Source organism: Macrobrachium nipponense, chromosome 11, assembly GCF_015104395.2.
Source record: "Macrobrachium nipponense isolate FS-2020 chromosome 11, ASM1510439v2, whole genome shotgun sequence".
Lineage (NCBI taxonomy): Eukaryota > Metazoa > Arthropoda > Malacostraca > Decapoda > Palaemonidae > Macrobrachium > Macrobrachium nipponense.
The window spans coordinates 45,774,619-45,799,828 of record NC_061087.1 but is presented as its reverse complement, the minus strand read 5'-3'; the positions used below and the strand labels follow the sequence as shown (position 1 = coordinate 45,799,828).

Here is a 25,210-nt window from a genome sequence, read left to right as displayed (position 1 = left end):
ATAGTTTTGGAGTTAACGGCATTCGAACTACAACTCCAAAAATATGTATTTCCAACAAATTCATTACATAAGAAATGAGGAGCTCTATACAGCTGTGTATCTTATATCGGTTACTTGTAAACAATTATCATTTATATTTCTTACAATGTCTCACAATCTTAATTAGGTAAGATTGTGAGACGATAAATAATATTTTTCCTTCCAATGTCTATTAAATCTTATTGAAAACGAGCAAATTAATAAAGTTCCCTTGATGAAATCCTTTAGATTCTCTACATAGCTGTGGTGCTTATTAATTTGGTATTAATCTTTTCAGATACAAAGGGGCCTGGTGGTACAATTCTTGCCATTCATCAAACCTTAATGGGAAGTATCTCTCTGGAAACCACACATCTAACGGCGTTGGGGTAAACTGGTACAGGTGGCTTGGTCAGCATTACTCTCTTAAGAAGACAGAGATGAAAATTAGACCTGTTTATTAAGGCTTCGATTTTTCCTCTCGATATATTTATCACATGCACAGATGGAAGAAACTACTACCTTTAATGTTCATTTCGCTTAGCTCTTCTAGAACGTGCGTGCTAAAGAACAATAATATATTGTATGAAGGCTAGGAGACATTAATTCACAAAAGGTATTCCTTTCACTTTACTAACAATAGTGGATGAATAGCTACTAGCATCTGTTACACTTACAGAAAAATAGCAGACACTTATATTAGAATGCTCTAAAAAAATCTACCCATCTTTTACCAAAACCTGTAATGTTATGATGTGAAAGTTAATTTTTACTTCAAATAGCACAGACAAATCGTATTAATGCTGATAATAGTAATGGTTATTGTGAAAATAATATGATGACCTAATTATTTTAATATAATAGAGATGGGAAATTATTGATAATTTTTTCTTCCTTAAAAGTGCCCACAGACAGTGCTGCCTGCTTTCGATTCCCAACGTCGAGAGTTCGAGTCTCACTGGTGACGAATCGCTTGTCTTATGATTCTTTCTCTGTGTTGTTCCAAAGATTGAGTTAATTTGATAAGAAACGAAATTTAGAGCTTTATATATATATATATATATATTATATATATATATATATATATATAATATCTATATATTCAAAGTTTAAAATTCGTTTGATATCAAATTCACTCTCTTTGGACAACCCACCAATATTCGAATGGATATATATATATAATATATATATATATATATATATATATATCTATATATATATATAATTATATATATCATATAGTATATATATATATTATATATATATATATTTAATATATATATATATATAAATTAAGATTAAAATTCGTTTTGATATCAAATTCACTCAATCTTTGGAACAACACACGCATATATATATATATATATATATATATATATATATATATATATATATATATATATATATATATATATATATATATTATATAAATTGAGCTCTAAATTTCGTTTCATATCAATTTCACTCAATCTTTGGAACAACACAGAGGAAAAATCATATATATATATATATATATATATATATATATATATATATATATATATATATATATATATATATATATATATATATAATATACTATATATATGGCATGGATTTGCAGGACCTGCAAACAGACGTCTTATAAAGACGTGCGATGCAAACGGGGGTCGGATATGAGCTTAACATAAATCTTAAGGTTCGTCAGAGGGCAAAGGAAGAATGAATTACTGCTCAAACAATACTGTACGGAGAAGTGGAGGATATGAGCATAGCAACATTCTAGGGGACCACAGCTCAGGAACCCAGGAATCTTCTAGGAGAGCACAGTTGTTACGATTGATGAATCACTATGGAGGATCGCAGACACAATCACAGGGAAAAGAATAATATTCAAGTTCATTGCCACCACACTGCCTTACTTTACATTTTGCTGAGATATTGCTTCGTAGGAGCGTAGACGAAGTAAGCCGACTTCTCCATGAGCATTGGTAAGGGCCAGGGCTGCCACGTGGGATTACACAGATACTGGAGTAGGGGGGAAGCACATAAGGTGAGGAGCTCCTCACTGAAGAGGAACTGGGCATGAAGTGAGAGCGAATTGCTCGCTCTGGTGAGTTATATTAATTCGGGTCTTGCTTCAGGCGTGCTTAAAGGCGGATTTTGGGTTCGAACATCTCGATAAATTTGCAAAGTACGGGAGGCGGCAGCACAAGAGAAAAACAAGAGACGACCGGCAAGCGTGACAGTGTGAAAGTTGGTGGGCTTGAAATGGCGAGAAAAAAAATTTGCTTCCTCCATGAGATAATTCTCTTTCTCTCTCCACTGAGGAACTTAAACTAATGTAATTTGTTACGCTCATTTAACTCAAACATTACTCTTATTGACATGCAACCATTAGTTATGAGTATGAAAATATGCCATTGGGTTTCTTAAAAGATACCTTCTACTCATTGACAATTATTTAAAGTTTTGTTGGGAAATTCGTTTATGTATAGATGAATGCAAAAAAAACTAATTGTGATAAATTGGAAAATAAACTAAATTTTCCCTGGCCCAGGAATATTCTCAATGATTGGCTAATAAATTTAACATTATTTTAAATAACTATTGATAAGAAATTGTAGAATCTAAGTAAGCAGATAATTTTATCTTACTGAATTTTTACTTACTCTAACCTTATTCTAAAAAGGTCAGTAATAGACTTTTATGGTTACATAATATAAATCGAGCCCGATGCCAGGCAGGCAGAGACAAACAATTAAAATAAAGATAAAAATAAATATTGACTCGCGGTTGAGAATAATTAAACACAAATAACAGAATACTGGCGATGATAGATTACACACCTAAATATATGATAATGCAAAAATAAATGGCGCAATGCTTTAATAATATGACCGTATAAGGCGAAGTTAAATATATTTCCTGGTTTATCATACGTGTGTATTAATACCCCTTCAATGTATATGGTGCCAGAGGTGGCACATAGTGTATGAAGTCTGGGGACTTCTTAAGGGCATTTCTAGAAGCTCGTAGATGCCATCTTATTAGTTCTCAATGACGTATAAAATTTTCAATGCTAGATCAGTGCTGGCGAGTGGGCACTGCCTAAGCTGAGCATACAATAGAAAGAGGGGCCTAAAGGGCGACAATGAGGAAGGAAGGAAATTATAAAGTAGAGGGTATGTAAAGTGCAAAGCAAGAACATTCCCAAAAGGGGAAGAAGAAGGAAGTTGAAGTAGCAGAATCGGGCACTCTTCTCTGGATGAGGAAGGGCCGGAATTCTCTAAAAGGAATTTGGCACTATGCCAGGCCACTAGTGCGGAGAGAGCCTATCTCCTCCAAGGTTGCTGGAATCCTTGGCATCCTTTACCTCTCTTCCTTCGACCTCTCCGAGGTCGGTTTGACGACGCTGTTGGTGGACTCGAAAGATGTAAGTACGTAGAATGTGTTGTAATAATACCTGTCCCGACTGCTGCGACAGTCGAAAAAAAGAGCGTTCACCCAGTGCCTAGCGCTACTTGACTGGGTCCCTGATGTTCTTCGGCCAACTGGGGGTTAGCAGAGTCCTTACTCGGACTGGTTAGCTGCTAACAAAGGGGAAGAGGAGGAGGTGATTATAGGCTCCAGATTTGGGGTGACCAGCTCCAGGGTGGTTTGCAAGGCCGCATTATTGGTGGAGCTTCCAATACAGTCAGGTAAGTCTTCAAGAGGAAGACTCAAATCTTGCCGTGGTACTGGAACTGAGGCCGTTCCTAGTAGAGTAGGAGGATTCAAATTTGGTTCAACACATAAGGGGCAGAGCAGGGCACGGCCTGATGCCTTCAATTGGCGCTGGCTGTGCAAGGGCATGTCTGGGAGGACTGCAAAATCAGTCTGGAGCGAAGTAAGGGCGGGAGCCCTGAGTCAGTTCAAAATTAGGAGGCGCAAAGTCTTGGCCTAACAAGACGTCATAATGCCAGGAATGTATGTAGCCACCACCAGTGTACATATTTTCAAATGGTGAGGCTGTGTGATCCTCAACTAGACGGTGGGAAGGAACATTTTAATATGATTAAGGCTCTCAATAGCAATTAAATTATGCCTTTCAATCCTCACTCCGGGAGGAACTTTAGCTTTAACCCTAATTCCGAGAGGTGTGCACCATAGTCATCAAATGCTTGGACCTGGGTGGTGCAACAAATATGGGGGCCCTGAGCTGAGGGGCCTAGAGTTACCGGGTCCGTCATTGCTATGTCTGCAGAAACAGCAATTGGATGCTCTTGTCCACCTCGGGAGGGTGGGCGTCTTCTTCGCCACCCATTTCGACTATGTTTGTCTGGGCTCCTTCAGTATGCTCCTCCATTTTTGTCTCCACCTGTCGGGGGTAATTTTGAAGGCTTTGATGATGGCCTCCTTACGCAAGCTAGATCTCTTTGCTTGTGAACAGGGAGGGCTTGGAAGGCGATAGCTCCCTTGCCTTTGAGGGGTTTTCCTAAGATGAGGGATACTTCAGCAGGAGGAGGCTGGAAGTTCTCCAGGACCTTTTCTATGTGATTGAGCTAGGCTTCTGGCTCGGATTCGTTCACGGTGGGATGAGGGTGGCCATACTACTGTGGGTGGAGTGTGATGACCTGGAAGTATAGAGCTGTTTTCCAGTGTTGGCCATAGCTAGTTGGTGAGCCCTTTCTGTTACTTTCCCTGCCCTGTCTGCCTCTTTCTCTGCTTTTTCTGCTGCCTCCTTTTTTTCTTGGAACTCACTTTCTTTCTCCTTTTCTGCTCTTTCTTTCTCCCTTTCTACTCTAGAGGCTTCTTCTTTTTTCTAATGGAATTCTCTTTCTGCTGCTTGCCTTCTGGAATCCTCTTTCTTTTTTCTTTCTAGTCTTTCTCTTTCTCTTCTATCCTTGCCTTTTCCCTTTCTTCGGCTACCCGTGTAGCTAATTCTTGGTCACTTAAGCCCATGACCTTCCCTGCTTCAGTAAAAGCCTTAATTTCCTCTAATGCAGGATTGTTCGCCATTTTAGAAGAATGGGTTTGTGAGTGCACGAACGGGAAATTCCTCAGGGGCAACACAGGCACTAAGCCCCAGAAATGGCGTCCCTAGGATGGAGTAACACAATTAAATTCCACTAAGTGGAATGAAAATAAATTCTCTGGAAGAAGCAAAAAGGCAGATTGAAAAGTTTTACAAAACCAGTCAACAAATTGTAATGGAGTTCGCAAAGATGAATTATCTGAAAATTTGGCGTTACAAAGATGTCGAGTTACAGTTCAATGGTTCTTTATATGAAATTATTTGCTCACTTATTTACCAGTTCAGTACTTTAATACCTAACAGGCCCTAGTAAAAACACACAATTTAATATCACCTACTCACTCTACCCCTTCTATTTAAAGCTCCTTTATTGTGGGAAACACAAGGTTACGATCCCATCTAGACAGGTAAGGAAGGATTCTTGACCTTGGACCCACCAAACACAGCTGCTCTGTGAGTGCGTCTGTATGTATGCTCTTTTTCGTTTTTACTTTGCTGATATAAAACGCTATGGCCCATTTTAAATGACTTCGTTCACTTTACAGTAAAAATTTAAAAAAATATTTCCCTTCATTCAATGAATTACACAAGGTTATTCTTTTTAACGATGTTACCCAGTTGCATTAAACAACGCTTTTTATGACAAAAACATATATGAATGAATGAATGGAAGTGCTCAAGGGATTTCCTACCTATTTACCTCCTCAGAGGTTATCGTTCTCGAGGAGTAGCTACACATTTCTTGCCTACTTTGTACCTACTATAAGTCCTAATTCTATGCTACGTGAGGTAGGAACTACGCAAAAGAGGGAGATATGGCTCGCTTTGGACATTAATGTTGCAAAATTTCTTATTTGCTAGCTACAGTAAAACAACTCAGAGCGGTTGCGCCTAACAAATGCAATTCCTTGTGACACGAAATTTTTAGAGATTTCTTTTTTCTTTTACAAAAAAAAAAAAAAAAGAACCTGACACTGATCCTTGTTAATTATGGCAGTTTTCTAGCTGCATTGGTTCATGTGTAGCACAGAAAACTAATAGTTAGTGATCAGAACTTCCCTCTCTCGTAGCGAAATTCAGAATGCACGCAATTCAAAACTTCTTACTGCTGGCTGAAAAAAAGATGGCAGTCACAATTGGTGTTCCTAACAACTAAATACCTAAACTTGGAAGAAATACTTTTCCCTGGCTGTGGGGTTTCTCTTCCTTCCTGTAGCTCGTATGGGCTTATGGCGCTTAGATTTCAGGTACGTTTTTCTCTCATAAAATCAATTCTAGCATTGCTAATTATTGTGATACTAGAAAAGGTCGCGATTTTTATGAATTAGTCTCTGATGGCCCCAACAACAAGGTTTTACTTCTGACTGCAAATAAAGGGGGGGAGTCCAATCGAGCCTAATTAGACAGAAAATAAGATGTTGGTTGAATGCATAATACAAGTTAAAGGGAGAAAATCATAAGGAAACTCCAATGGTTAGAGTTACAGGGGATGTGTTTACGCCTTAAAATTACTCTAATTCAAGGCGCCAGCATGGACGCTAATGACCCTCACAAGAGGCCAAGTAATGGGACATCTACTTCGAGCAATGAGCATGCATTCAGTGACATGTGTGATGATTTTCAGCATGCAACTGCGGGCTCAGAAACTAAGGATAGGGGAGATGCAACTCACGGCAAAGATTTACAAGACATCTGCAAACAGACGTGTAAGAAAGACATATGCAATACACAAAGGGTTCAGATATGAGCTTAACATAAATCTTTAGATTCCTCAGAGGGCAAAGTGATATTGAATTACCGCTCAAAAGTTACCGTACTGAGAAATGGAGGATATGAACACAGCAACATTCTAGGGGACCACAGCTCTTAAGTAAAGTAAGTATATCTTACTTTACCAGTCCACTAAGCTGATTAACAGCTCTCCTAGGGCTCTCCTGGGAACCAAATGGTTACCTTGTAACGGGACCCACAGCTTATTGTGGGATCCAAACCACATTATATCGAGAAAAGAATTTCTAACACCAGAAATAAATTCCTCTGGTTCCGCATTGGGCGAGCCGAGAATCGAACCCCTGACCACTTGATTAGTAGCCGAGCGCAAAATTCATTCAGCCAACGTGGAACCGTACCACAGCTCTTAAACCAAGGAATCTTCTAAGAGAGCACAGCTGTAGGGATTAATGAATCACTACGGAGGATCGCACAAACAATCACAGGGAAAAGAATAATATTTAAGTTCATTGCCACCACACTTCCATGCTTTACCTTTTCCTGAGGTATTGCTTTGTAGGAGCATCCATGAAAGAAGCTGACTTCTTCAGGGGCGTTGGTAAGGACCAGGGCTACCACGTAGGGGCACACAGACACGAGAGTAAGGAGGGTAAACCTGTAAGGTGAAGAGCTTGGCACTGTGGAGGAACTGGGCACGAAGTGAGAGCGAATTGCTTGCTCCGGTGAGTTTTATTAATCCGGGTCTTGCCTCAGGGATGCTTATCTGGTGGATCTTGGCTTCCAACATCTTCATATAATTTCAAAGTGCGGGAGGAGGCAGTACGAGAGAGAAACAAGAGACGATCGACAAGCATGAGAGGGAGAGAGAAACAATAGATGATCGACAAGTATGAGAGAGTGAGAGAGAGGGAAAGAGAGTGAGTGGTCTTTTGCTTTAATGAATATGCAATTTAAATGGCGAAAGCAAAGGGGAATCATAATATATAATATATATATATATATATATATATATATATATATATATATATATATGCATATATATATATATTATATATATTCTTATATGCTGATGCTTTTGCAATGCATATGATTCTCTCTTTAGCTGAATGAAGTGTTGTAAGATTGTTTGCAATATTTTTTAGATTTCTTATTTGCTTAGACTTAGTATGTTCTAATAATGTATGTTCAGACGCATAACATAATTTAAAAGTTAAGAATAACGCAGAATGTGAGAAGAAAGAGAAAATGGTATTGTTTGTTCAAAGCAGGAAAATAGTTGTCAGCACTTGAGGCCGCGTGGTTCCAGTTTTTTGCGGCACTCGTGGCTGTTTCAGACTTGTCTTTTTCGACAAATCACGTGAAAGATTACATCATCTTTCGCAAGCTTAAAACGCTTCACATACGTCTAATACCTTTCATTTCATTTAAGTAATTAGAGATGCTTTTGTATTGAAAACGACTGAATGTTATTGTTAAATTAACTCTTATATCTCTCGATTTGTCAAAAGAGAATTTGTTGACTCATGAGTAGCTTAAATTTTGAAGTGGAAAGTTTGTGACGTCACTTAAGGAAATGATGAAACTTAATTTCATTCGAGAAGATTCTATAATCATATTTTTTACTTTAAAAGACTTTTTATTGTCTAAATTATGTTATTTTTTTTTATTTCAATCCCACTTTCTCTCAACCTATTATTTTGAAAGAGAATCTTTATGATGTTAGCTGTCTCTCATTTCCAAAATTGTTCACCCCAACCATTTTAGGTTGAGGCCACTGACCAGTTGCCATACAAAGAGAGAGCAGAAGTAGTTCATTCTGAGACTTCCTATCGCGTTGCATAAAAGGGCGTACATAAGCCGCTCTCTCTCTCTCTCTCTCTCTCTCTCTCTCTCTCTCTCGTGCGAGAGATTTTTTATTTCACATTAATGTAAAGATTTTATACTTAGTGATTGGTCACTTGTAAATTTTAGATTTCGTGTTTCTTAGATTTATTTAATATTGCTTAGTGCTTATTGTGGAATCTGAACAAACATTGTGCAAGTGTGTAGCGCGCCTTTTCTTTTATGAAATATGGTGCTAGCTGCATCAGAAACATAATTGGTACCAAGGTTATGTGTTATTATAAGTTGCAACTTAAAAACAGATTTACAGTGGTTTGGTGAAACTTTAAAACAGATTTACAGTGGTTTGGTGAATCTATTTAATTATTACTCATTGCAAATTTTTATGCTCTGTGTTTATTTCTTTGAAGTGATTTTTTGTGTATTTGCCCATTTTTCTAATTGAAGTGGGATTTTTTTTATATATTCTGTGTGATTAATGCATTCTTAGTGTGTTTTGTAATGTTATTTTCCGCATTTTTCTTGTGTTTTCATTTACATTCACAATTTTATTAACTTAATTATTTTCATTAATCGATCGTTGCATATTTAACTGAATTTAACAGTTGTGAATTAATTTGCATTTACTCAGAATTCTTTTCAAGTTTTATTGTTGTTTAGCACTTGTGAATTAATTTCCAAATTTTAGTTATTACCTAACACTTTTTAATTTCAATGGTATTAATTAGTTTCTTGATTTTTGTGATGAATTAGTTTTGATTTAATTTTACTTAATAATTAATTAATTCAAGAATTAAACTTTGTGTCGTTTTCAAGTAACAGTAAATTTCCCAGAGATTGTGAGTTTCACTTATAAATTTTGAGTTTGATAATAAATATTTGTATTTAAAATTTTTATAAGTGTTTTCTTTTTCACCAGTATATTTAGTTTGGTTTAGGTAGAAATATAGAGATGTAATTGAGCTATTCTCCTTCAGTTTAATTGAAATGAGTTAGAATCAGAGAAGTACTTAGACTTTTAAAATCAGGGAAATACTAAGACTTTAAAGTGTTGATGGAGTGATGTCCTTTAATTAATTCAATTTTAGATAAGATTATCTACACCTGTTTAAGGGATCACTGTTGCCTTTAGAGTATCCAGTCGTAGTTTTCCTGTAATGAATGCTCAGGTGTCTGGCTGTTGTGAGGTAATTATCTTATGATTGGTAAGTGTATATATGTATGTATATTGTATATATATATATATTATATATATATATATATATATATATATATATCGATATATATATAGATAGATATATATATATATATATATATATATATATATATATATATAAATATCTATATATATATATATAGATATATATATATTATATATATATAGATATATATATATATATATATATATATATATATATATTATATATATATATATATCTTACTATATATATAATATACATATATATAGATATATATATATATATATATATATATATATATGTATATACTATGTATATATATATATATATATCTATCTCTATATATATATATATATATATATATGTATATATATATATATTTGTACTAATAGTATATATAGTATATCTAGATATATATAGTATATATATATATATATATATATATATATATATATATATATATATATATATACGGTATACTTCGAATTTAAAACCGACAACGGTTTTAGATTCAAAGTATACCGGAAACCAACAGCAGCGAATGCTTTCATTCATAATTTTTCCAGGCATCACCCCAAGATAAAAACGAACAGTCTTCTTAGGGATGTTTTTACGTGCATATAGAAATTGTGATTCTGAATTCTTAGAAGAAGAAATTCAGAACATCTATGAAATCGCGAGAAAATTATGTTAACCAAGGTATTTTATTGATTGTTGCCTCCAAATGTCAAAAAATCATTTTATTGTCACGAAAGATCAAGTAATTTTGAAATTGAAAATAACTTAGTTTTGCCATACCACTGTGAATTTTTATCAACTGTGATAATTTGTGATAAATAATGATGATGATGATCAATCAGACTTACATGTAGAAAGTATTATTGTGAGATACACTTAGAGATATCTTTACCTTGGAACGTGGTTCGTGGATAGTGGCAAGTTGGGTGATGTCATTGCTCTGCACGAGAGCCGTAGCGAGGGAATAGTAAATACGTTTACATGTGTGGCTAACAGCCAAATGCCATATGTATATAAAAAACGAGTTTTCGATGCAGCGGGAGTGTCGACACTGTTATATAGCTGTGAATCCTGGACAAGTAATAATATTAAAGGCGTAGAAAAACAGTATAATAAGTTAGTCCACAGTTTTGCTTGGTGTTCGAAAGAACACGATTATTAAATTATGTATGATGGAGGGAGGCATTCTGCCCGTAAAGGATATCATAATAAGAAAACAGAAATCCTTTTTGGTGTCCAAGAGAGAAAATATAGATGAAGAATTGCCATTCAATTACATCTTTGATATGTGCAGAGACAACGGGACTCCGGGTTATAGGTTTTTAGCAAACATATTAGAACAAAATGAGGAACAAAATTCGTTGGAAATGTTTGCATATGAAGTACGCGAGAGATTCAATACATACGTATCTGAGTTAAACCCTTCCCCGAGTGTACATATGGTTTATTCTACTACCCAGTATATCCCAGATTTCTGCCGAGTGTCATTCACACGCTTGCGTCTGATGTCTCATAATCTGAAAGTGGAGACAGGTAGATGGAGCAGAATCCCGACCTATGCAAGCTTGCCACTGTGATAATAGTAGTGTACAATCAGAAAGTCATGTACTTATTTCTTGTCCCTTATCTGGCGGTTGCCGGTAAAAGATTAATATGCTGAACTTTGCCAATTGTGGCTAATGTGATGGATGTGGAGCCTGATTTAGTTGCTGATTTGTGTAAGTATATTCATGATGTACTGGGATTATATCAGTGAAGTGTACACCTACCATTTATAGGTTTAATGTTTTGTTTTGGACAAAATATATATATGGTGTGTGTACATATGTATATGTGTGTAAAACTATGTTTTGTTCTCATGAGTTTTGTAACTAAAATAATAATGTACTCTTGTATAAATTTATGTTAGTACATAACGTATTGTATGGTTTGTCAATAAACTAACTAACTACGTAGCCTGAAATGTCTTGTTTTTAGCAATAATTCATCTGTCAAGAATGCATTGTTTTGTAATAAATCAGTGATGACAACAGGAGGCGTGTACAAAATTAACTGCTCTGTTTGTATTTTGCCTTATATTGGACAATCTGGTAAGGAATTAAGTAAGAGAGTTACAGAGCATAAATATAATGTACGGGTTGCAAACGGTTCAAGTGCCCTTTTTTGTCACGTGAGGGATTTTGAACACCCTATAGACTGAAATTCAGCTAGAGTCGTTTTTAGAAGTTCATCGGTGTATAAGTATAACAGATTGTTAATTGAAGGTTGCATCTTTAGTTCTTTTAGTAACGTGAATATGAGCGATGGTCTTTTTAAGATGGACGAATTGTTGAAAAGTTTGACTCTTGATGATTTAAAAGTTAAACGAGTTGTTAGGTATTTTACACTGATAGTTTTGTACTATGATTTGTACTAACTGCATATTTCCGCTAATTATGTCTTTTGTTTTGAACAATGTTTGTTTGCATACTTAAGTGGGTTGTTGACTAGTTTTATTGTTATTTGTGGACTCATGTTGCTTTCTTGTATAAGTTGTTCTCTTAAATTGTTCAGTAAACCCTGAAGATGACTTTGGAATAAAAGTTGAAAGTCTTGGTACCTCCTTCTTTCATTTTCACGTGAGGGTCTCTTATATACCTCACCCGCGGGACCATCGTTGAATTGTCTTATATATATATATTTATATATATATATATATATATATATATATATATATATATACTACATATATATATATATATTATATATATATATATATATATATATATATATAGCCTATATATATATGTAATACTTATGCTAAATTCTCTATTTTTTTTCTGGGATGTTACTAAGGGTTTTGCGTGTCTGTAGCCCGCATTTTATTGACGCTGAGATTAAAACTATTCATGATATTGCGTTGAAACTTAAATACCCAAAGACTTTTGTAGCTGTAGGGTGTAAAAGAGCTTCGAAAACATTTGATTTAACAAACTAATGACAAACTTGAATTTAGTAAGCATAAGAGTCTTAAATTATCGTATAACGAAACGTTTTTAGAAATACTTGGAATTTTAAAGATCTTCAGTATAATTAATGTTTAAGAGTTTAATAATAAAATCTTTTCCTAAAGATGTGCCAGGCTACAAAGATGAAATTCGCTGTATAAAGTGTGATAAAATATATCACAGAAAACTAGAAAATCACTTTCACAACGAATCAAACAACATGAATTTTTCGTACATATGAGAGATTTAGATCATCCTATTAATTGGAGTCAATCAAGATACTTGATCCCGTGTAGTGACACAGTTAAAAGGAACATTATTGAATCTTGTTTCATCAAGCCATATACTGAAAGTGTTCTAAATGAAGTCTTGGTTTGTTTAAACTCGATGCCTTCATAATTAGAAAAGTTTTAGATATATGATAAGTAAATCTCTTATGGTTAAATCTATGGTTTTAGCTTGTGACCATGTGATTTCCGATTATCTTGGATTAACTATTTGATTTTTATCCTTTTGAGAATTAACCATCTTGTATTCTTCATCAATTTATCGTTTTTCCAACTGTATTTCATTGGCGCCTCAACAAAGCCTTAATAAAGGTGAAAGTGCTCGGAACGGGTTTCTGCATATCATTTTCTTGTGGTATTGGACTAAATATATATATATATATATATATATATATATTATCATAATATATATATATATATATATATATTTAGAGCACTTAATGCATATACTGTCCTGCTGTCCTATGAAACTGATCAGAAAGGCGAGTGTGTCGGAACATTTTATCTGTTGACATTACAATCTTCGCAATGATAGACGTCAGCTCGGCTCTCACGGAGGCCAGAGAAGAATGTTCTTCGTTAGCGGGACAAAAAGTCACCTTGAACAGCAGCTGATTTCGCTATGGAAATTCCCCGAACGGAATATTTGTGTGTTAGTTGGTTCTAATGTACAGAACCAGCGAGGGATAGATTTACTGTTTGATATCAATTCATATATACAGGAAAAAATTTAGAATATAGGAAACCTGTTGTTTGGAGATTTCCTAAGTTATTAAATAAGAGATGAGTGACGTCACGAACTTTCCCTATGTAATGAACTCGTCATTTAAAGGGGAGTGACTTACGAGGATGTTTGTACATTTGTAAGTCACGTTTCACCTTCCTGAGGAGTTTTCATAGAATTTTCTTTCATTAGCTGTCGAATCTTTCAAGCGCAAATGGGGGGTGGTGTGAAAGACAGAAAGAAAGATTGAAACATGGACAAAGAGAAGTGTTTCTATTTTTTCACTAATCTGTTTTTATTCTAGTATGTGGATACTTTCCACCTTCCCTATTATATAAGTATATCTACTTGAGATGATTCATTTATGAGATTTATTAATATTATATTTCGTGCATGTTAATGAGGGCCGTGTTTCTTCTTAACAGAACTCTGTCGGTCTTTGTGAGCCGAACAATTACCAGTTCTGATAAACCCTTGAGACTATTTCATACTATGTGACCTTTTTAATTTCCAGAACGAACATATCTGGGTTCGAAGAGACATGTCTTATTTTCTGTTTCATTTGTGGATTTACTTCATTAACCAGATCTTGTTTTAAACAATCCGTTTTCTATGTATCGAATTCAATCGAGTGGTCTTGATTTCATTTAGTTAAATTCGTCTAATTTTGTCTATGATAATTAGACTCTTACTTATCTTTTGGAATAAAGTCTATTTTTGTGCTTCATTTTTGCAGTTACCTTATCTGATGGTTAGAGTTTTTCAGGTCGGCCAACATTACCATTTCTAATGCATAAAGGGAATTTCCCCATAACGTATATATCTATTTTTATAGTTACCCTTATACAAGTCGTATAGAGGTAGCAAATTTAAGAATGAAGTAATAAATTTAAAAAAAAAAAAATATCAGAAATTGAAATATTCAAATTGATAGACTGTGGGTGATAGGTTGTAGGCGCCCGGCTGCTTCATGAAGAAGGTTTCCTGTTTGCTATCATCTCATTTGTTGAGTGGATAAGACTTGCTGATGATGTGTTGATCCCGCCACTTTTTCGCAGATAATTATATTATTTCTTATTCCACAACCATTAGAAGAATAAGACCAAAAGTTTGGGGCGTTCCTGTAGTAAGTGTTTATTCCGCTGGACATTCTCGAAGTGGCTGTGTAATGAAATCGATATTAAACTATATTTGTGGCTCAATATTTGTGAGGACATATTGCACGGTATTCCCTCTAAAAGAACCGTTCTCATGAATAATTTTTCTTATATTTGATGAAGTGTGGGATATTTGGACTCTAAGCCTTTCATCATTCCATGAGTATTCATTTTACAGTAAGAAATGCAATCTTGCATTTATTTACTGCAATTATCTACTAAAAGAAATGTATGCATTCTATCTGCTTCAATTCAGATAGTTTTATTATTACTATGACTGTCGCATATAACCACCTTGATATTCAAAGGCAAGCAATCAAGGCGCCATAAAAGTTTATGAAAGTGGACATGATACACATATGGGTTTAATGATAATCACTGCATAAGAAAAACAACAAATCAACAAACTAGCGCCTCATTTACTCATTAATATCATTTAAAAGGTTAAAATGCAATAAAGATGGAAACAGTCAAATATTTCCACAGGAATTCATCACGATTTCGGTATCAAGTAGTTTATAATGATGAGAGAGACGTTGTCCGTTTCACGATAGTAATATAATAGACTATTTACTTAGAATATAAGTGCTCTGAAACGGTAGACTAAATAGCAGTGTTTATATAGTAGTTTATAAGGAGCACCATCAGCTATCTGTTTAAGGGTGTCACCGTTCTGAATTGAATAAACAAACGTGAAATACCGGAAAAGTTCGGAAAAGGAAACAATAACTCTAAAAGGACCCTTAAACTTTGGACCTAATTTGTAATTTAGTTCATTTCCCACATTGATTTTTAGGAATACATGATCTCCAATAGCAATTTTAACATCTAATGATTTATTGTTGCTAATTTCCACCATTTCTCTCCTTTGCTATGGAAATTAAAATAATCTAATCGAAACCTAATAAAATAATTGTGCTGTGATAGATAGGTGTCTAGTTTATTTTCCAGGAACTCAAACAATGTATTAGTTCATTTAAACATCTGCATTAACTTGAAAAATTCTACTGCTGAGTTGCTATTAGAATTGTGTGATTTACTTGCAATAATTATCACGAATAAAAAAAAAATTCTACAATATTTTTCATAAATAGATGCTGTACTGTCACAAACACACATATACTTGACTACAAACACACACACACACAAACACACACACACGCATATATAGTATATATATACTATAATAGTATTATATATAATATATATATATATATGTATATATATATATATATATAACTATATATTACGTCATAAAGATGTAGGTCAAATATCAAACCATTAAATGTGGAAACTAGAAATATACTAAATTAAAAAAATAGATAAAAAGATGAACAGTAGAAGGAGAATTTCTAATTCCTTAAGAGTGAAAGTACCCCTTTCACACCAGATTACGTATTGTCACGTACGACCAAAGATAGCGACATTGGCTGGTACATGACTGTACGAAATACGTTACGAAATGATGCGAAATCAAAGCGTGACAATCTGAAGCTGTCCGAGGCTTTACGAGGCTCTTTAATTTTTTTTCAAAAAAATTGAATATGTTTAATTTTTCGCTGAGGACTCTGGCGAAGTGGCTAGTGCGAGGTTATACGTGATCAGCCCAAGGTCAATCCACATTGTACGGCAAGAGCTCGAGATGTGCAGGATGATGCGTAGCCATATGAGATGCTACGCAGTCGTAGGAAAAGGAAAAATGCCAGTTCGGATGATCGCTGATGGTTGCCAAGTTCTGTGAATACTTAAGGCTCCATCATCAAGAAATTAGTGAAAAAGACGACATCCTCAGCTTTCACTTCAGCCATCAGCTTATCACACTCCCCAAACACTTGTCTTCTTTGAAGCCATGATCTCATTTGAGAAATAAAGTTACGAGACAAAATTAGGAATACTGAACCGGTATAATATCATTATGACTATGAGTAATTTTCACAATGACATGCATCCAATAATTGAAGTTGAATTACCCGACAATTTCTTTTCTTCTTCAGTCTTCTTCACTTTCCAACCTTTCTTCTCTATCCATTTCCATTTCTTCTTCTTCTTCAAAAATGTCCACTCTACAATTATATACATCTGTAGCAACTGCATAAGTTTTTTGAATGTGTGAAATAATAGTTTTCTTCTTCTAAGTTATATTCCTGGTACAGTCCAGGTACCTTCTTGCAAGAAGTCACAGGTAGAAATGATGAAAATTCAGTTCACCTGGCCTTTTATTTTTACAGTTCCAAGCTAAGCAGACCGGCGGTCATACGGGTCAGTGCACATAGAATTTCATCCAAAAATGGCATTTAGCGTTCTCAATCCGCCCATTGTCCGCGATAATGCAACACGTAAATTATTTTAGTCAGCAATGAACGCGAACAGAACGCCATCTCTAAGAAAATTTACGACATCCCTCCGCCAACTCTGTGCCACTGTACAACATCGATCCGCTGTCTTACGTGACCATAAACATATAAACGAACAATGCGTAATCTATTCGCCCTCTACTCCACCATCATGTGACACCGACAGTGATGCGACATCAGTGCGACAATGCAAGTCTTTCTTTTCTTTCTTTCTTTTTTTACAAGAAATCGCTGCATGCAACTTCGTAACATCGCATACTGCAGTCCGCGGCGATCCGCACAACCCGGCGGACTGAGTACGTAGTTGAGAAAGTACAGTACAGGACGAAGATGCACTAATAACTGAAATATAGGGATATATCAAATGTGAGGATACCAAAAAATGACATATGAATAAATTGAAAAGAAAAGGGAAAGCAAATAGGCACACAGTATATAAAACGAAGATTACCTTTGTATTCAAGGCCTTTTGATCATTTCTCCTCGGAGAAAATGAAGGAATAAGCACTCATATCAGAATGGGGAATGGGAGAACATAGAAATAGTTCTTTGTTGTGAAGTTATTTCAGATTAGAATGTTATCCCATTGTGGGGCTCGGGAGGAGGATTGTCATATGAGACTGCGTGCAAAGGAAGAAAAGATTAGCTATGAATTAAAACCAGAATTTTGAGTTTTAAGCCGCAGCAAAGGTGGCTGTAGCGACCGAGTTCCAAGATACATTTCGAGCCTTCATGAAAGTTCTTACCATATAAAATTCTGGGCCACTGTATTACCCTCCCACGAATAAAAGTTGATTTAAGGAGGCTTCTTAGTTCTCAGTCAATGTGAATGATCGACATCAGGTTGTTTATTATCATTAAAAAAGAAAAATAATGTTTTCCCAGTGATGCATTTTTTTTAATGGCCCTAGTAACGATGTTTATTCCAAACTTCAACATTAAAGAGAACCGCAGACAGTAAAAAGAAAAAAAACGCACATAAAATGTTGATAAGAAAGCTGGCTGAATTGTTTACATAAGTTATACAGTGCAGCCTTTCACTAGAGCATCATCAGTCATCTCTATTAGTAATTAAAGAAACATGTGTGACGGGTACATGAGTCATAAAAAATCCATGAAAGGGAAACAAACAACTTGGGTATATAACGATGTTTTGGGTGAACAGCCCACCAGTATGATTCGGTCACCGGCTAAGGCTCTGGAGTCTGCAGCGTTGGTGTTGATATTCTCAAGTTCATTCAACTCTTGGAAGTAGGTATACATTTCATTTATTATTTCAAATTGTAATTCGAATATGAATTTGATATTCCTATAAATGCTCAGACATGATGGTCCTTAAGTATTTCTTTTATAAATCTAGGTGGTTCTTGCTATTAGAATACAACAAAATGGCGACTAACGCATGGATTGTACAGAAATTGTCGATAAACAGACCCTTAGAGTAAGTGAAAATATACATTCTGATATAAAATTTACCCAAAAACTGCAAATGACCATACCGGCATTATTGATATTCTTTAAGGAATTTATCTGTTGTAATGAATAATTTTCAATACGAACTTGATAAATGTGAAATGTGTTCTAGGAAGAGTAAGGCCAGTGGAGGTTAGTAACCTCTTTGATTAGTTTCATTGTTCCTGGTGTTCACTGTGTATTCATTTAAGGCACTTGAATGCCCTCACTTAACTTAAACTGCAAATGTCCTAAGATATGGCATTACTTTTCCTGTTAGTTTTGCTTATATAAGTCAAGTTGAAGCAGTTCCCCTCAGTCTATAATAGCAGGTACTTTAAAAGTCATTACTTGTGTATTAGAATTTCATCTTTCATAAATATCCAATTCTTTCATAATCGAAGTTTCTCAATATGCTGGTTCTTCGATAAATGTTATAAGTTCTTGATCTTACTGCTTCTCTTTCATGAGTGGTTCTGTCTAGACTCGAGACACTTGGCAAAGACATTTGTTAGTGATTCAAAAAGCACCAAGGCTCCAGGAATTACTCAATAGTTTTCCTGATAAAAGTTGCTCAAAGTGCATCTCCAACATCTGATGTGTCACCAAATTGGAGAATGGCTTAGTACAGAAAACTTTTTCATATTCATTGTAGGCATGATTCTGTGGTCCCGCAATGATATGAACCTTTTTCTAAGTGAAGGCTTCGAATTCTTTCTTATTCTATGCTAAGATGACTTTTTTATATTGAATTTGTCTACCAAGTCAATCTTTCATTATCCTCAGTTAGAACACATATTAGCCACAAGATGGTATGATGGTTGTCTGATGCCATTTAACTTTTGCTATTATAGAAATTACCTTAAGTATATTTTCATATTTTATTGCCAAACAAAAACTTATTACTAGTTCGCATGTTAGGTTTCGTTGCACATAAGCCAAAGCTGGTTCCTACCATTTTCTTATTTTGTACTCTATCTTCTGACAGTTTCGGAATTATGTCACCTGGATGGTTATTTCATATATATATATATATATATATATATATATATATATATATATATATATATATGTGTGTGTGTGTGTGTGTGTGTGTGTGTGTATATATATATATATATATATATATATATATATATATATATATATATATATATATATATATATATATATATATATATATGTGGCGGTACTGACCTTTCTGCGCACAGCTCTAAGGTAACGTGTGCCGACTTGGAGGCTATACTTTGGAGAATTAGACTTATATAAATTTTTCTTACCTTGCTGAAAGCTCTTGATCTGGAGTTCGCTAAAAGGGTTCTAATTTTGGATGAGAAATGAAATTGATATGTGCTTATTACTTTATTCTTTGTTCGGGGTTCTTACAAAAGTTTTTCCACCTTCTGAGTTACTGGGCTCTTGGACTGATAAAACTTAATTGGCACTTGTTGCAATTACGAGTGTAAAGGCACGAGGGAATTTCACTGAGTATTGATTGTCACTTTCACTGTCTTTGATTAATTCGCACACCACACTTTTGCACCTGTTCTTCTTCTGGGGATTCTTCTGTCTTTCTCTCTCTTCTCTGCCTGTTGCTGCGCCACTGGTTCTCCCCTCGTTCCCCTCTTTGTCGTTGTCTTCTCTTGACTTCTCTGTTCCCCTTTTTTCTCTGCTCTGCTCTCTCTCTGTCTGACCTTTTTGTTGGGTTGAAATCTCCTTAGCCCCGCCTTTGGATTTTTGGATCTTGACTGGGTGTGGCATTTTCTGAAAGACTTTTTGTGTCTTAGTGGCTACAGACATTATACAAGACCGCCTTCCTGTCATGTCTTCTACAATGATTCGTAGGCTTTGAATTTGTATACGCCTCCTTCTTGATGTCCTGGCTTCTTAGGGGTGTATTCCTTGGACAATCTTGTAGGTCATTCGTTGATACACATTCCTGGGGTATCCCACTGATCTGGCTCTGCTTCTTGATTCGTCGAAGTCCTTAGGTCTATCTTGAAAGGGTGGGGGGGAGTTCTGAAGAATTAGGCACTTCCCTCTTTCTAACAACGGGTCATAGAATTCCTTTTTAACGTATGCCAGATGGCTCTCTCTGACCTGTTCACGAAGGGAACGGCGATTAGTCATAGACGCTAATGAGAGTAGTTTCCAATTTCTCGAATATGCCTGGGAGTTATCGCTCAACGCCCATAATCTCCTGTTGGTCACTAATCGCTGGTATGGACAGAGGTTTTTGGGGGAGATGGAAACCAGATGTCTGATGGCTAAAAGCCTAATGTTTGGAGTAACAAAATCCCTTCGCTAAGAAAAATCATTATCTTATTCCCTTTTCCTATTTCTTCTCTTATTATCCGGTTCGTGCCTTTTTCTTAAGTACTATTAAGTTATTGCCTTTTATAATAACAACTACTTTGCCACCCTATTACATATATACCATATATATAATATATATATATATATATATATATACATATATTATATTATATATATATATAATACTATATATATATGATATATATATATATATATGATATATACTATATATATATAAATATATATACATATATAATATATATATATGTGTGTGTGTGTGTATATATATATATATATATATATATATATATATATATATATATATATATATATTATATGAGTACACTTATATTTCTTTTGCTAAAAACTAAGGTACTTGTTTCCCTATACCTTGCCACTTGAATGTTTTGTGTATGATTCATAAACGTATTTGATAGATGATTACAAAGATTAATCAGATTCTCAAACTATTTAAATTGGTTTACTATTTCTAATCTGACTTCAAATTTGAGTTAGGTAATTTATACCATACACAGTCTGCGTTTTCCTTTTTACTGCCCTTTATAGTTTCATGAGTACTCAGCCGGGCAAGGACAAGACAGAAACCTCGGAACATAAACCTATAAATTTTAGTTGTTATAGGAGAGTTATAACAAGATGATTTATCTTTGGTTTTTATTTCACCTAAACAAGACTTTGCAGCTGCTTTAATTCTTTGACATAAAACTGCAAAGCAGGCTTGAAGGTGATACTGATTAGATTTGTCTGAATATCTTGTGCCTTGTCTCCACGTTCAGATTCTGGTAACGCTCGTAATTAATAAACTAGTGACAATCAGCCTCTGGCAAACACATCGTCTATAGTTACATTAGGATTATAGATTGTCACCTGGATATAGCAAGTGGATCTCCTCAAAATTACAAAATACGTCAACTCTGTCAAGTTAGTGATTCCCACCTTCGATTAATGTTGAACTTTGATCTAGCATTAAATAATTTCTGGGCGATTATTTTCTTACTTACTTTTTTTCTTTTTTCCACTTGTCTTCTCATTGAACTGTCAATGAATGTTTTTTTTAATTTTAATCTTACCTGTTCTTTGGGCGCTTCCAGCTGTGTGCTGCTTGAGCATTGTACTGCAAATTTCTGGAAAAAGCAACTTTCAAAACTGAAGAAGAGGAAGATATTATTATGCATTCATTTACAACGGTTGAAATACTTTCCTCTAAGAAATCCCATTCCAGAGCCTGATGCCAGGACTGCACCCTTTGAGAAAATGCTGCAAAATAATGTTAGTGTAAATTAGTAAACAAGTTCCCACTTATCTATGAACTTAACTCATTTGTTTTTTTTGTTTCATCAATGTCATCATTCATTATTTCTTTTATACAGGATGTTTATGACGCAATGGAAAACTGCCTTAGTAGGGACATTGGTATTAATCTTGAATTTCGAGAAGGTTTCTGCTTTCCCAAAATCTCAGATTCTATGGTTTGACGTCGGACCACAAATTCGTAACTGCCGAGATGTACAAAGGCAAGGCAACACCACTAGTGGAATCTACTTGATTTTCCCCTACAAATGTTGTCCTGATGTCCCTCTTCAGGTAAGTGAATTGCAATATATCATCAGCATAAATATGTTATAATTACGATGTTTATTTCAATCAGACTGCAGTAATTGTTTCCAGTCTTTAAGCGTATTTCAAATTAATTGTTTTTTTCAATCAGGTCTTCTGTGACATGGAGACAGATGGCGGTGGATGGACTGTCATTCAACGTCGGGATGACATTGAACCCAGAGAGAACTTCTATCGTACCTGGATGGAATATTCCCTTGGCTTTGGTAACCTGAAGGGAGAATTCTGGTTAGGAAATGACAACATCCACGCCTTAACGGATCAGACACTGAATGAAATAAGATTCGATTTAGCTGACTTTAAGGACAATAAACGATGGGCCAATTACAAGTTTTTCTACGTCCACGACCGAAGTTCATCTTATAAACTGGAGGTTGTGGAATATAGCGGAGATACTGGTGATTCCTTTACAGTCCACAGTGGAATGAAGTTTTCGGCCAAAGACATCGATAACGATATACATCCTTCAGATAGCTGTTCAGTTATGTAAGTTTATTGCTATGCTGCTGTGAAAATTGTTTTATTCATTCCTTTTCGTGTGAAACAGAACGAGTTTCTTTTCTCAAAACAAATCAATGGTAACCCAGTAAGATGGTGCGACATAATAACTAATATTTATACAACCAATGTCTACTAAATCCTATTTGAAAGGATCAAGTTTCAAGTTTTCATGGTGTGTCTTTTTTTCTCTGCACAGCTTTGGTGCTCATGAAGTTGGTATTATATTTTTTCAGGTACAAAGGGGCCATGGTGGTACAAGCATGCCATCTATCAAACCTTAATGGGCAGATATCTCTCAGGAAACCACACATCTTATGGCGATGGGGTAAACTGGGTCACATGGCTTTGGTGAATATTACTCCCGTAAGAAGACAGAGATGAAAATTAGACCTGTTTATTGAGTCTTGATATTTTTTTTCTTGATATATCCATCTCAATGGACACATGGCATGAACAACTACCTTTAATATTCATTTTCGCCTTAGCTTTTCTAACACGTAAGTATTAAAGAAGAGTAATTTAGTATATTAAGACTATTTTAGACATTAATTCATAAAAAGTATTCATTTCACTTTGCTAACAGTAGTGGATAAATAGTTTTGCAAACAGTTACAATTACAGAATAATAGCAGACGTTTTGTTTGAATACTGAAGAAAAAAAATAATGTTATCCATCGTTTTCGAAAACCTGGAATATGTTACAATGTTAAAGTCAATTTTTTTTTAAGCGGCACAGACGAAACGTATTAATGTTCATAATAGTAATGTTTATTGTGAAAATAATACGATAACCTAGAACATTATTCAATAAAAGAGAGGTGGAATTATTTACTGATTTTGTCTTTCCTGGAAAGTTGGCCATGAGACAGCTGAGTGATCAAATATTTTCACTGTGCTTTCGATTCCCACTTGTCTTATAATTCTCTTCTGTGTTATTCCTTATTCCATAGGTTGAGTGAAGTGGATATCAAACGAAATGTAGAACTTAATATTTCTGGATATATATATATATATATATATATATATATATATATATATATACATACATATTTATATATATATATATATATATATATATATATATATATATATATATATATATATATATATATATATATATATATATATATATAAAATTCAACATGAATGTTAAGCTATTCCTCAGCAGTACAAACCAGAAGACGTAGAAGACAGAGTTAAACATAATGTCACTTTATTTTGATGCGACGTTTCGAGACAATGTCTCATCATCCAGGTTAAAATGAAAGATAAAAACATGATAAACAAATATATACAGGATAAAAAATTATTTTGTTGACGAGCAAAACACATTGAATAAAGCAAAGCACGAGCAAGATACAACATTGAATAAAGATTACTCTACGATAAAAATCTAAATAAATAACATCACGAAATCCTTAAACTTTATGTTATTTTTGAAAATTTCACATAATTCATAATCCTATATATATATACTATATATATATATATATATATATATATATATATATATATATATATATATATATTATAATAGTTATATATATCTATATATATATATATATATATATATATATATATATATATATACATATTAAAGGACATTTGTAGCTCGAATGATATATAAATGAATCACGGTTCGATGTGATAATAATACATATATATATATATATATATATATATATATATATATATATATATATATATATATATATATATATATATATATCTATATATATATATAATATATATGTACACACACACACACACACACACATATATATTATATATATATATATATATATATATATATATATCTATATATATATATATATATATATATATATATATATTCTTGGACAAGAAAAAGATAATTATTTGCAATAATCCATACGAAAGGGACTGCATTTTTCTATATGTATTTGTATATTTCCATGTATATGTGAAGTGCGTTTTAGGTATACGAGCGTACATGATTTTTGTGTAATGTTCG

At 34.2% G+C, this 25,210-nt stretch overlaps 1 protein-coding gene across 1 annotated transcript; it reads left to right on the top strand.

Moving 5' to 3' along the window:
- The first annotated feature begins 18,379 nt into the window (after positions 1 to 18,379).
- LOC135205690 (techylectin-5B-like) lies at positions 18,380 to 23,259 on the top strand. Its single transcript, XM_064236611.1, has 3 exons — positions 18,380 to 18,564; positions 22,470 to 22,683; positions 22,808 to 23,259. Exons 1-3 carry the CDS (start codon positions 18,395 to 18,397, stop codon positions 23,204 to 23,206), a joined length of 783 nt encoding a protein of 260 aa, XP_064092681.1. The 5' UTR covers positions 18,380 to 18,394; the 3' UTR covers positions 23,207 to 23,259.
- The last annotated feature ends 1,951 nt before the right edge of the window (positions 23,260 to 25,210 follow it).

Bases quoted from the DNA above. Each gene is read 5' to 3' on its own strand.
- LOC135205690 (XM_064236611.1), top strand. From the start codon at position 18,395: ATGTGTGACGGGTACATGAGTCATAAAAAATCCATGAAAGGGAAACAA. The intron at 18,565-22,469 runs GTAGGTATACAT...TCTTTTATACAG, and splicing joins AGTTCATTCAACTCTTGGAA to GATGTTTATGACGCAATGGA. The intron at 22,684-22,807 runs GTAAGTGAATTG...TTTTTCAATCAG, and splicing joins GTCCTGATGTCCCTCTTCAG to GTCTTCTGTGACATGGAGAC.